Here is an 11,899-nt window from a genome sequence, read left to right on the forward strand (position 1 = left end):
TTAGAGAGATGAGGCTGGCAGGGAGTTTGGAGGCCTCTTTAGGGGAATTACAAATGCCTCATTTCTCCAACCGAAACATCTGAATTGCTCCCCATCCCCCGCTAGAGGTGTCAGGATGGGGCTTTGTGATGTCAAGGCCCACCCAGGGCCACCATTGGCTGGGCAGGAGACTTGCTGACCTCATAAAGCATGAGGGTGTGTCTCCCTGGGGAGGGGTATATATAGCGGTGCTCAGGGGCTCTGGAGCAGACCACTGGGAGGCCTCAAAATGACTAAGCGGACTGGGAAGCCCCAAGGCTCCAGAGTAGTTAGGAAACACCTGCCTCCTGTTACCCGGGACAAAAGGATGAAGACCTCCTCTCAACTGAGGCCCCAAAAAATGTCAAGGTCAGCTGAGGCCACCCAAACTCCTCTTCCCATTGACCCCACCCCATAAGACCCCCTGCCCTGGCCTTGCCTGGCACATAACCCTTCTCTGCCCACACCCCTTCTCCTGAAGCTGTCGTTCCTGTCCACCTTCACCCTCTTCCCCAAACCAATGCCATTCTCTACCCCTCTCTTGTTTTCTCCAGGTGGCCAGGGCAAGTGCGAGAGTGAATAATCACCTTCGGGCAAAGCTGACCAAGAAAACTTCTCAGAAACCACCCACCACAAGGAACCTTAGAAAAAACGGAGGCTCAAAGCTCTGTAGCCAGTGTTGCAAGGTGAATGAAGAGCTGAATCAGAACGGACCAGAGGAGGTCCCAGAGAGTGTGGAGATCCCTGTCATTCCAGCGGGACCGGTGGGCAGCCAGTGACTTGAAGGCATGGCTCGAGACCTCAGAATTCTTCGGGGGTCTTGCCGCTGAGTACTGGCCAACAGTACAGACGTGACTATTATACCAACTCCATACATTAAGAATGAAAAGAAAATAAAATCAACCTGATGTGAAATTATGTTTGTCTCTGAGTTCTCTGAGAGTGCGGGCAGAGAGGGCAGGGCAGGGACAAATGTGTGAAGAGGGAGAGAGATGGGTCCTGTGGGGTTGGAGATGGGCCCAGAAGGTCCAGTTTGCCAGAAAGTAGGGGGGGAAAGAACTGGTTCCAGACTCAGCTTCAAAGATACACTTCCCATGGGAGAAGAGGAAGAGGACTTGGTGTTTTTCTGCGTGCGTGCAGAGATGGAAACTGAGCCGGGGAGCCATGTCATGCGTGCGGTGGCAGTGCCATTTGCTAAAAAGGCATAGAAGGAAGTTGCCCCATAAAAGGAATGGAATATTGACATTTGCAGCAACATGGAAGGTATACTATGAAGTAAAATAACTCAGACAGAGATAGACAAATACTGTATGATATCACTTATAGAATCTAAAAACACCACCAAGTAGAGAATATAACAAAAATGGAGGCTCACAAATACAGAGAACAATCTACTGGTTACCAGCGGGGAGGGGATGAGGGAAGGGCTATACAGAGGTGGGGGAGTGGGAGGCACACCGTGTTAGGTGTAAGATGAGCTCAAGGATGTATTGTACAACGTGGGGAAGAGTGCCAGTACTCTGTATTAACTATAAATGGAAAGCAAACGTTAACAGTTGTATAATAAGAAAGAAAAGGAAAGGAAGAGGGGGGAGGAAGGAGGGAAGAAAGGAAGGAAAGCATGGTGTTTTTGGACATCACAAAGCCAACATTGATTAGGCCATTTTTAGCAAAGGAATGTAGTTTATTTTTTTTAATGCATTTATTTTCATTGGAGGCTAATTACTTTACAATGCTGTAGTGGTTTTTGCCATACTTGACATGAATCCATCACGGGTGTACACGTCTTCCCCATCCTAAACCCCCCTCCCACCTCCCTCCCCATCCCATTCCTCTGGGTCATCCCAGTGCACCAGCCCCGAGCACCCTGTCTCATGCATCGAACCTGGACTGGCGATCTGATTCACTTACGATAATATACATGTTTAAAACCTATTCTCTCAGACCATCCCACCCTCGCCTTCTCCCACAGAGTCCAAAAGACTGTTCTGTACATCTGTGTCTCTTTAATGGTCTCGCATACAGGGTTATCATTACCATCTTTCTAAATTCCATATATATGCGTTAGTATTCTGTATTGGTGTTTTTCTTTCTGACTTATTTCACTCTGTATAATAGGCTCCAGTTTCATCCACCTCATTAGAACGGATTCAAGTGTATTCTTTTGAATGGCTGAGTAATATTCCATTGTGTATATGCACCAGTGCTTTCTTGTCCGTTCGCCTGCTGATGGACATCTAGGTTGCTTCCATGTCCTGCCTATTGGAAACAGTGCTGTGATGAACAAAGGGGTACACGCTGTCTCTTTCAATTCTGGTTTCTTCGATGTGTATGCCCAGCAGTGAGATTGCTGGGTCCTATGGCAGTTCCAGTTCCAGTTTTTTAAGGAATCTCCACACTGTTCTCCATAGTGGCTGTACTAGTTTGCATTCCCCACAACAGAGTAAGAGGGTTCCCTTTTCTCAAGCATTTATTGCTTGTAGATGTTTGGATAGCAGCCATCCTGACCGGCGTGAGATGGTACCTCATTGTGGTTTTGATTTGCATTTCTCTGATAATGAGTGATGTTCAGCATCTTTTCATGTGTTTGTTATCCATCTGTATGTCTTCTTTGGACCAAAGGCCTTTAGAATGGAGCAATGGGCTCCCACAGGTGGAGCAGGGGGAGTAGCCCACCTCCCGTGCAGGCAATACTGGGGGGCATTGCCCACGAAGACTTTTATTACAAGAATAAACCCAAGTAAACGCTGGTTCTGTTTTGATTACCATCTCCATACTCCAGTATTCTAAAATAATGTCAGTAATGACATACGTTTCCTCTGCAAAACCAAATTGTGTTGGTTTAAGTTTGAAAAGTTGGTTGTCATATATGTCAGGTTTTAATATTTTACATATTATTCACAAGGTATAAAGTTTTAGTGTACATATATATAAACGCACACAAGTGTGTGCATGTGTATGTATGTATATATATATATATATATATATATATATATATATATATAAGTTCACACGGCCACAGTCTTAGTACTTATCTTTAAAAATTCATTGTCTTCTATGAGGGAGTTCATTAGGAGAAGACCCTGTTCAACAATTGTCACCAACACAGGCTGCCATGGTTACCACTGCTCCCTTCCCCAGAGCATCCTTAATGGTTTGCAAGGCCTTGAGATCACTTCCTGCACAGCCTGCAGTCCCCGAGGGAATGTACTAATACGCACCCCACATTCAAACAGTTGATTCTAAATACAGGGTGATACCACAAAAATTGTCAAGGTAATGCACACGATGCACTTTTATTTAGGTCTAAATCAGTGAAACAAAGTATTCACTGCAAGGTACAAACTTTTTTTAGCTTGCAAAGAACAAAATCGTCTTATATTTGAACACAAAGTATCTTGCAGAATTTGAAAAATAGGTTTTAAATGAAATTCATACTTAATTGTCAGTTATTTTGAGACTATGGAACAAAGAAAATAAACTTATGTTCACTGGGGCTGCTTAAGCTGTATCTTTTTCAGATTTTTTTTTTTTAATTTCCTTTACACTTTTACAGTCATAAATAGATAGAATAGACAAGGTTTGGAGGAGACACACTCTCCCTGCCATGTGACCCATCAGAGTTGACTTAGAGAGATGAGGCTGGCAGGGAGTTTGGAGGCCTCTTTAGGGGAATTACAAATGCCTCATTTCTCCAACCGAAACATCTGAATTGCTCCCCATCCCCCGCTAGAGGTGTCAGGATGGGGCTTTGTGATGTCAAGGCCCACCCAGGGCCACCATTGGCTGGGCAGGAGACTTGCTGACCTCATAAAGCATGAGGGTGTGTCTCCCTGGGGAGGGGTATATATAGCGGTGCTCAGGGGCTCTGGAGCAGACCACTGGGAGGCCTCAAAATGACTAAGCGGACTGGGAAGCCCCAAGGCTCCAGAGTAGTTAGGAAACACCTGCCTCCTGTTACCCGGGACAAAAGGATGAAGACCTCCTCTCAACTGAGGCCCCAAAAAAATGTCAAGGTCAGCTGAGGCCACCCAAACTCCTCTTCCCATTGACCCCACCCCATAAGACCCCCTGCCCTGGCCTTGCCTGGCACATAACCCTTCTCTGCCCACACCCCTTCTCCTGAAGCTGTCGTTCCTGTCCACCTTCACCCTCTTCCCCAAACCAATGCCATTCTCTACCCCTCTCTTGTTTTCTCCAGGTGGCCAGGGCAAGTGCGAGAGTGAATAATCACCTTCGGGCAAAGCTGACCAAGAAAACTTCTCAGAAACCACCCACCACAAGGAACCTTAGAAAAAACGGAGGCTCAAAGCTCTGTAGCCAGTGTTGCAAGGTGAATGAAGAGCTGAATCAGAACGGACCAGAGGAGGTCCCAGAGAGTGTGGAGATCCCTGTCATTCCAGCGGGACCGGTGGGCAGCCAGTGACTTGAAGGCATGGCTCGAGACCTCAGAATTCTTCGGGGGTCTTGCCGCTGAGTACTGGCCAACAGTACAGACGTGACTATTATACCAACTCCATACATTAAGAATGAAAAGAAAATAAAATCAACCTGATGTGAAATTATGTTTGTCTCTGAGTTCTCTGAGAGTGCGGGCAGAGAGGGCAGGGCAGGGACAAATGTGTGAAGAGGGAGAGAGATGGGTCCTGTGGGGTTGGAGATGGGCCCAGAAGGTCCAGTTTGCCAGAAAGTAGGGGGGGAAAGAACTGGTTCCAGACTCAGCTTCAAAGATACACTTCCCATGGGAGAAGAGGAAGAGGACTTGGTGTTTTTCTGCGTGCGTGCAGAGATGGAAACTGAGCCGGGGAGCCATGTCATGCGTGCGGTGGCAGTGCCATTTGCTAAAAAGGCATAGAAGGAAGTTGCCCCATAAAAGGAATGGAATATTGACATTTGCAGCAACATGGAAGGTATACTATGAAGTAAAATAACTCAGACAGAGATAGACAAATACTGTATGATATCACTTATAGAATCTAAAAACACCACCAAGTAGAGAATATAACAAAAATGGAGGCTCACAAATACAGAGAACAATCTACTGGTTACCAGCGGGGAGGGGATGAGGGAAGGGCTATACAGAGGTGGGGGAGTGGGAGGCACACCGTGTTAGGTGTAAGATGAGCTCAAGGATGTATTGTACAACGTGGGGAAGAGTGCCAGTACTCTGTATTAACTATAAATGGAAAGCAAACGTTAACAGTTGTATAATAAGAAAGAAAAGGAAAGGAAGAGGGGGGAGGAAGGAGGGAAGAAAGGAAGGAAAGCATGGTGTTTTTGGACATCACAAAGCCAACATTGATTAGGCCATTTTTAGCAAAGGAATGTAGTTTATTTTTTTTTAATGCATTTATTTTCATTGGAGGCTAATTACTTTACAATGCTGTAGTGGTTTTTGCCATACTTGACATGAATCCATCACGGGTGTACACGTCTTCCCCATCCTAAACCCCCCTCCCACCTCCCTCCCCATCCCATTCCTCTGGGTCATCCCAGTGCACCAGCCCCGAGCACCCTGTCTCATGCATCGAACCTGGACTGGCGATCTGATTCACTTACGATAATATACATGTTTAAAACCTATTCTCTCAGACCATCCCACCCTCGCCTTCTCCCACAGAGTCCAAAAGACTGTTCTGTACATCTGTGTCTCTTTAATGGTCTCGCATACAGGGTTATCATTACCATCTTTCTAAATTCCATATATATATGCGTTAGTATTCTGTATTGGTGTTTTTCTTTCTGACTTATTTCACTCTGTATAATAGGCTCCAGTTTCATCCACCTCATTAGAACGGATTCAAGTGTATTCTTTTGAATGGCTGAGTAATATTCCATCGTGTATATGCACCAGTGCTTTCTTGTCCGTTCGCCTGCTGATGGACATCTAGGTTGCTTCCATGTCCTGCCTATTGGAAACAGTGCTGTGATGAACAAAGGGGTACACGCTGTCTCTTTCAATTCTGGTTTCTTCGATGTGTATGCCCAGCAGTGAGATTGCTGGGTCCTATGGCAGTTCCAGTTCCAGTTTTTTAAGGAATCTCCACACTGTTCTCCATAGTGGCTGTACTAGTTTGCATTCCCCACAACAGAGTAAGAGGGTTCCCTTTTCTCAAGCATTTATTGCTTGTAGATGTTTGGATAGCAGCCATCCTGACCGGCGTGAGATGGTACCTCATTGTGGTTTTGATTTGCATTTCTCTGATAATGAGTGATGTTCAGCATCTTTTCATGTGTTTGTTATCCATCTGTATGTCTTCTTTGGACCAAAGGCCTTTAGAATGGAGCAATGGGCTCCCACAGGTGGAGCAGGGGGAGTAGCCCACCTCCCGTGCAGGCAATACTGGGGGGCATTGCCCACGAAGACTTTTATTACAAGAATAAACCCAAGTAAACGCTGGTTCTGTTTTGATTACCATCTCCATACTCCAGTATTCTAAAATAATGTCAGTAATGACATACGTTTCCTCTGCAAAACCAAATTGTGTTGGTTTAAGTTTGAAAAGTTGGTTGTCATATATGTCAGGTTTTAATATTTTACATATTATTCACAAGGTATAAAGTTTTAGTGTACATATATATAAACGCACACAAGTGTGTGCATGTGTATGTATGTATATATATATATATATATATATATATATATACACACATATATATATAAGTTCACACGGCCACAGTCTTAGTACTTATCTTTAAAAATTCATTGTCTTCTATGAGGGAGTTCATTAGGAGAAGACCCTGTTCAACAATTGTCACCAACACAGGCTGCCATGGTTACCACTGCTCCCTTCCCCAGAGCATCCTTAATGGTTTGCAAGGCCTTGAGATCACTTCCTGCACAGCCTGCAGTCCCCGAGGGAATGTACTAATACGCACCCCACATTCAAACAGTTGATTCTAAATACAGGGTGATACCACAAAAATTGTCAAGGTAATGCACACGATGCACTTTTATTTAGGTCTAAATCAGTGAAACAAAGTATTCACTGCAAGGTACAAACTTTTTTTAGCTTGCAAAGAACAAAATCGTCTTATATTTGAACACAAAGTATCTTGCAGAATTTGAAAAATAGGTTTTAAATGAAATTCATACTTAATTGTCAGTTATTTTGAGACTATGGAACAAAGAAAATAAACTTATGTTCACTGGGGCTGCTTAAGCTGTATCTTTTTCAGATTTTTTTTTTTTAATTTCCTTTACACTTTTACAGTCATAAATAGATAGAATAGACAAGGTTTGGAGGAGACACACTCTCCCTGCCATGTGACCCATCAGAGTTGACTTAGAGAGATGAGGCTGGCAGGGAGTTTGGAGGCCTCTTTAGGGGAATTACAAATGCCTCATTTCTCCAACCGAAACATCTGAATTGCTCCCCATCCCCCGCTAGAGGTGTCAGGATGGGGCTTTGTGATGTCAAGGCCCACCCAGGGCCACCATTGGCTGGGCAGGAGACTTGCTGACCTCATAAAGCATGAGGGTGTGTCTCCCTGGGGAGGGGTATATATAGCGGTGCTCAGGGGCTCTGGAGCAGACCACTGGGAGGCCTCAAAATGACTAAGCGGACTGGGAAGCCCCAAGGCTCCAGAGTAGTTAGGAAACACCTGCCTCCTGTTACCCGGGACAAAAGGATGAAGACCTCCTCTCAACTGAGGCCCCAAAAAAATGTCAAGGTCAGCTGAGGCCACCCAAACTCCTCTTCCCATTGACCCCACCCCATAAGACCCCCTGCCCTGGCCTTGCCTGGCACATAACCCTTCTCTGCCCACACCCCTTCTCCTGAAGCTGTCGTTCCTGTCCACCTTCACCCTCTTCCCCAAACCAATGCCATTCTCTACCCCTCTCTTGTTTTCTCCAGGTGGCCAGGGCAAGTGCGAGAGTGAATAATCACCTTCGGGCAAAGCTGACCAAGAAAACTTCTCAGAAACCACCCACCACAAGGAACCTTAGAAAAAACGGAGGCTCAAAGCTCTGTAGCCAGTGTTGCAAGGTGAATGAAGAGCTGAATCAGAACGGACCAGAGGAGGTCCCAGAGAGTGTGGAGATCCCTGTCATTCCAGCGGGACCGGTGGGCAGCCAGTGACTTGAAGGCATGGCTCGAGACCTCAGAATTCTTCGGGGGTCTTGCCGCTGAGTACTGGCCAACAGTACAGACGTGACTATTATACCAACTCCATACATTAAGAATGAAAAGAAAATAAAATCAACCTGATGTGAAATTATGTTTGTCTCTGAGTTCTCTGAGAGTGCGGGCAGAGAGGGCAGGGCAGGGACAAATGTGTGAAGAGGGAGAGAGATGGGTCCTGTGGGGTTGGAGATGGGCCCAGAAGGTCCAGTTTGCCAGAAAGTAGGGGGGGAAAGAACTGGTTCCAGACTCAGCTTCAAAGATACACTTCCCATGGGAGAAGAGGAAGAGGACTTGGTGTTTTTCTGCGTGCGTGCAGAGATGGAAACTGAGCCGGGGAGCCATGTCATGCGTGCGGTGGCAGTGCCATTTGCTAAAAAGGCATAGAAGGAAGTTGCCCCATAAAAGGAATGGAATATTGACATTTGCAGCAACATGGAAGGTATACTATGAAGTAAAATAACTCAGACAGAGATAGACAAATACTGTATGATATCACTTATAGAATCTAAAAACACCACCAAGTAGAGAATATAACAAAAATGGAGGCTCACAAATACAGAGAACAATCTACTGGTTACCAGCGGGGAGGGGATGAGGGAAGGGCTATACAGAGGTGGGGGAGTGGGAGGCACACCGTGTTAGGTGTAAGATGAGCTCAAGGATGTATTGTACAACGTGGGGAAGAGTGCCAGTACTCTGTATTAACTATAAATGGAAAGCAAACGTTAACAGTTGTATAATAAGAAAGAAAAGGAAAGGAAGAGGGGGGAGGAAGGAGGGAAGAAAGGAAGGAAAGCATGGTGTTTTTGGACATCACAAAGCCAACATTGATTAGGCCATTTTTAGCAAAGGAATGTAGTTTATTTTTTTTTAATGCATTTATTTTCATTGGAGGCTAATTACTTTACAATGCTGTAGTGGTTTTTGCCATACTTGACATGAATCCATCACGGGTGTACACGTCTTCCCCATCCTAAACCCCCCTCCCACCTCCCTCCCCATCCCATTCCTCTGGGTCATCCCAGTGCACCAGCCCCGAGCACCCTGTCTCATGCATCGAACCTGGACTGGCGATCTGATTCACTTACGATAATATACATGTTTAAAACCTATTCTCTCAGACCATCCCACCCTCGCCTTCTCCCACAGAGTCCAAAAGACTGTTCTGTACATCTGTGTCTCTTTAATGGTCTCGCATACAGGGTTATCATTACCATCTTTCTAAATTCCATATATATATGCGTTAGTATTCTGTATTGGTGTTTTTCTTTCTGACTTATTTCACTCTGTATAATAGGCTCCAGTTTCATCCACCTCATTAGAACGGATTCAAGTGTATTCTTTTGAATGGCTGAGTAATATTCCATCGTGTATATGCACCAGTGCTTTCTTGTCCGTTCGCCTGCTGATGGACATCTAGGTTGCTTCCATGTCCTGCCTATTGGAAACAGTGCTGTGATGAACAAAGGGGTACACGCTGTCTCTTTCAATTCTGGTTTCTTCGATGTGTATGCCCAGCAGTGAGATTGCTGGGTCCTATGGCAGTTCCAGTTCCAGTTTTTTAAGGAATCTCCACACTGTTCTCCATAGTGGCTGTACTAGTTTGCATTCCCCACAACAGAGTAAGAGGGTTCCCTTTACTCAAGCATTTATTGCTTGTAGATGTTTGGATAGCAGCCATCCTGACCGGCGTGAGATGGTACCTCATTGTGGTTTTGATTTGCATTTCTCTGATAATGAGTGATGTTCAGCATCTTTTCATGTGTTTGTTATCCATCTGTATGTCTTCTTTGGACCAAAGGCCTTTAGAATGGAGCAATGGGCTCCCACAGGTGGAGCAGGGGGAGTAGCCCACCTCCCGTGCAGGCAATACTGGGGGGCATTGCCCACGAAGACTTTTATTACAAGAATAAACCCAAGTAAACGCTGGTTCTGTTTTGATTACCATCTCCATACTCCAGTATTCTAAAATAATGTCAGTAATGACATACGTTTCCTCTGCAAAACCAAATTGTGTTGGTTTAAGTTTGAAAAGTTGGTTGTCATATATGTCAGGTTTTAATATTTTACATATTATTCACAAGGTATAAAGTTTTAGTGTACATATATATAAACGCACACAAGTGTGTGCATGTGTATGTATGTATATATATATATATATATATATATATATATACACACATATATATATAAGTTCACACGGCCACAGTCTTAGTACTTATCTTTAAAAATTCATTGTCTTCTATGAGGGAGTTCATTAGGAGAAGACCCTGTTCAACAATTGTCACCAACACAGGCTGCCATGGTTACCACTGCTCCCTTCCCCAGAGCATCCTTAATGGTTTGCAAGGCCTTGAGATCACTTCCTGCACAGCCTGCAGTCCCCGAGGGAATGTACTAATACGCACCCCACATTCAAACAGTTGATTCTAAATACAGGGTGATACCACAAAAATTGTCAAGGTAATGCACACGATGCACTTTTATTTAGGTCTAAATCAGTGAAACAAAGTATTCACTGCAAGGTACAAACTTTTTTTAGCTTGCAAAGAACAAAATCGTCTTATATTTGAACACAAAGTATCTTGCAGAATTTGAAAAATAGGTTTTAAATGAAATTCATACTTAATTGTCAGTTATTTTGAGACTATGGAACAAAGAAAATAAACTTATGTTCACTGGGGCTGCTTAAGCTGTATCTTTTTCAGATTTTTTTTTTTTAATTTCCTTTACACTTTTACAGTCATAAATAGATAGAATAGACAAGGTTTGGAGGAGACACACTCTCCCTGCCATGTGACCCATCAGAGTTGACTTAGAGAGATGAGGCTGGCAGGGAGTTTGGAGGCCTCTTTAGGGGAATTACAAATGCCTCATTTCTCCAACCGAAACATCTGAATTGCTCCCCATCCCCCGCTAGAGGTGTCAGGATGGGGCTTTGTGATGTCAAGGCCCACCCAGGGCCACCATTGGCTGGGCAGGAGACTTGCTGACCTCATAAAGCATGAGGGTGTGTCTCCCTGGGGAGGGGTATATATAGCGGTGCTCAGGGGCTCTGGAGCAGACCACTGGGAGGCCTCAAAATGACTAAGCGGACTGGGAAGCCCCAAGGCTCCAGAGTAGTTAGGAAACACCTGCCTCCTGTTACCCGGGACAAAAGGATGAAGACCTCCTCTCAACTGAGGCCCCAAAAAAATGTCAAGGTCAGCTGAGGCCACCCAAACTCCTCTTCCCATTGACCCCACCCCATAAGACCCCCTGCCCTGGCCTTGCCTGGCACATAACCCTTCTCTGCCCACACCCCTTCTCCTGAAGCTGTCGTTCCTGTCCACCTTCACCCTCTTCCCCAAACCAATGCCATTCTCTACCCCTCTCTTGTTTTCTCCAGGTGGCCAGGGCAAGTGCGAGAGTGAATAATCACCTTCGGGCAAAGCTGACCAAGAAAACTTCTCAGAAACCACCCACCACAAGGAACCTTAGAAAAAACGGAGGCTCAAAGCTCTGTAGCCAGTGTTGCAAGGTGAATGAAGAGCTGAATCAGAACGGACCAGAGGAGGTCCCAGAGAGTGTGGAGATCCCTGTCATTCCAGCGGGACCGGTGGGCAGCCAGTGACTTGAAGGCATGGCTCGAGACCTCAGAATTCTTCGGGGGTCTTGCCGCTGAGTACTGGCCAACAGTACAGACGTGACTATTATACCAACTCCATACATTAAGAATGAAAAGAAAATAAAATCAACCTGATGTGAAATTA

General features: G+C 45.1%; 3 protein-coding genes across 3 annotated transcripts; all 3 read left to right on the forward strand.

Annotated features, from left to right (window-relative positions):
* Positions 1-3,755: 3,755 nt before the first annotated feature.
* Positions 3,756-4,583, forward strand: LOC113887516. Its single transcript, XM_027534687.1, has 2 exons — positions 3,756-4,034; positions 4,220-4,583. The coding sequence occupies exons 1-2, from the start codon at positions 3,915-3,917 to the stop codon at positions 4,442-4,444; spliced, it is 345 nt and encodes a 114-aa protein (XP_027390488.1). The 5' UTR covers positions 3,756-3,914; the 3' UTR covers positions 4,445-4,583.
* Positions 4,584-7,413: 2,830 nt separating this feature from the next.
* On the forward strand, positions 7,414-8,241 carry LOC113887519. Its single transcript, XM_027534691.1, has 2 exons — positions 7,414-7,692; positions 7,878-8,241. Exons 1-2 carry the CDS (start codon positions 7,573-7,575, stop codon positions 8,100-8,102), a joined length of 345 nt encoding a protein of 114 aa, XP_027390492.1. The 5' UTR covers positions 7,414-7,572; the 3' UTR covers positions 8,103-8,241.
* Positions 8,242-11,071: 2,830 nt separating this feature from the next.
* Positions 11,072-11,899, forward strand: LOC113887514. The gene is made up of 2 exons (XM_027534685.1): positions 11,072-11,350; positions 11,536-11,899. The coding sequence occupies exons 1-2, from the start codon at positions 11,231-11,233 to the stop codon at positions 11,758-11,760; spliced, it is 345 nt and encodes a 114-aa protein (XP_027390486.1). The 5' UTR covers positions 11,072-11,230; the 3' UTR covers positions 11,761-11,899.

The sequence above is a fragment of the Bos indicus x Bos taurus genome, chromosome X (assembly GCF_003369695.1).
Source record: "Bos indicus x Bos taurus breed Angus x Brahman F1 hybrid chromosome X, Bos_hybrid_MaternalHap_v2.0, whole genome shotgun sequence".
Classification (NCBI taxonomy): domain Eukaryota; kingdom Metazoa; phylum Chordata; class Mammalia; order Artiodactyla; family Bovidae; genus Bos; species Bos indicus x Bos taurus.

What these genes read in the sequence shown, in the direction of transcription:
- LOC113887514 (XM_027534685.1), top strand. Translation starts at nt 11,231, where the DNA reads ATGACTAAGCGGACTGGGAAGCCCCAAGGCTCCAGAGTAGTTAGGAAA. An exon ending in GGCCCCAAAAAAATGTCAAG is followed by an intron (nt 11,351 to 11,535) that starts GTCAGCTGAGGC and finishes TGTTTTCTCCAG; the next exon opens with GTGGCCAGGGCAAGTGCGAG.
- LOC113887519 (XM_027534691.1), top strand. Translation starts at nt 7,573, where the DNA reads ATGACTAAGCGGACTGGGAAGCCCCAAGGCTCCAGAGTAGTTAGGAAA. An exon ending in GGCCCCAAAAAAATGTCAAG is followed by an intron (nt 7,693 to 7,877) that starts GTCAGCTGAGGC and finishes TGTTTTCTCCAG; the next exon opens with GTGGCCAGGGCAAGTGCGAG.
- LOC113887516 (XM_027534687.1), top strand. Translation starts at nt 3,915, where the DNA reads ATGACTAAGCGGACTGGGAAGCCCCAAGGCTCCAGAGTAGTTAGGAAA. An exon ending in GGCCCCAAAAAAATGTCAAG is followed by an intron (nt 4,035 to 4,219) that starts GTCAGCTGAGGC and finishes TGTTTTCTCCAG; the next exon opens with GTGGCCAGGGCAAGTGCGAG.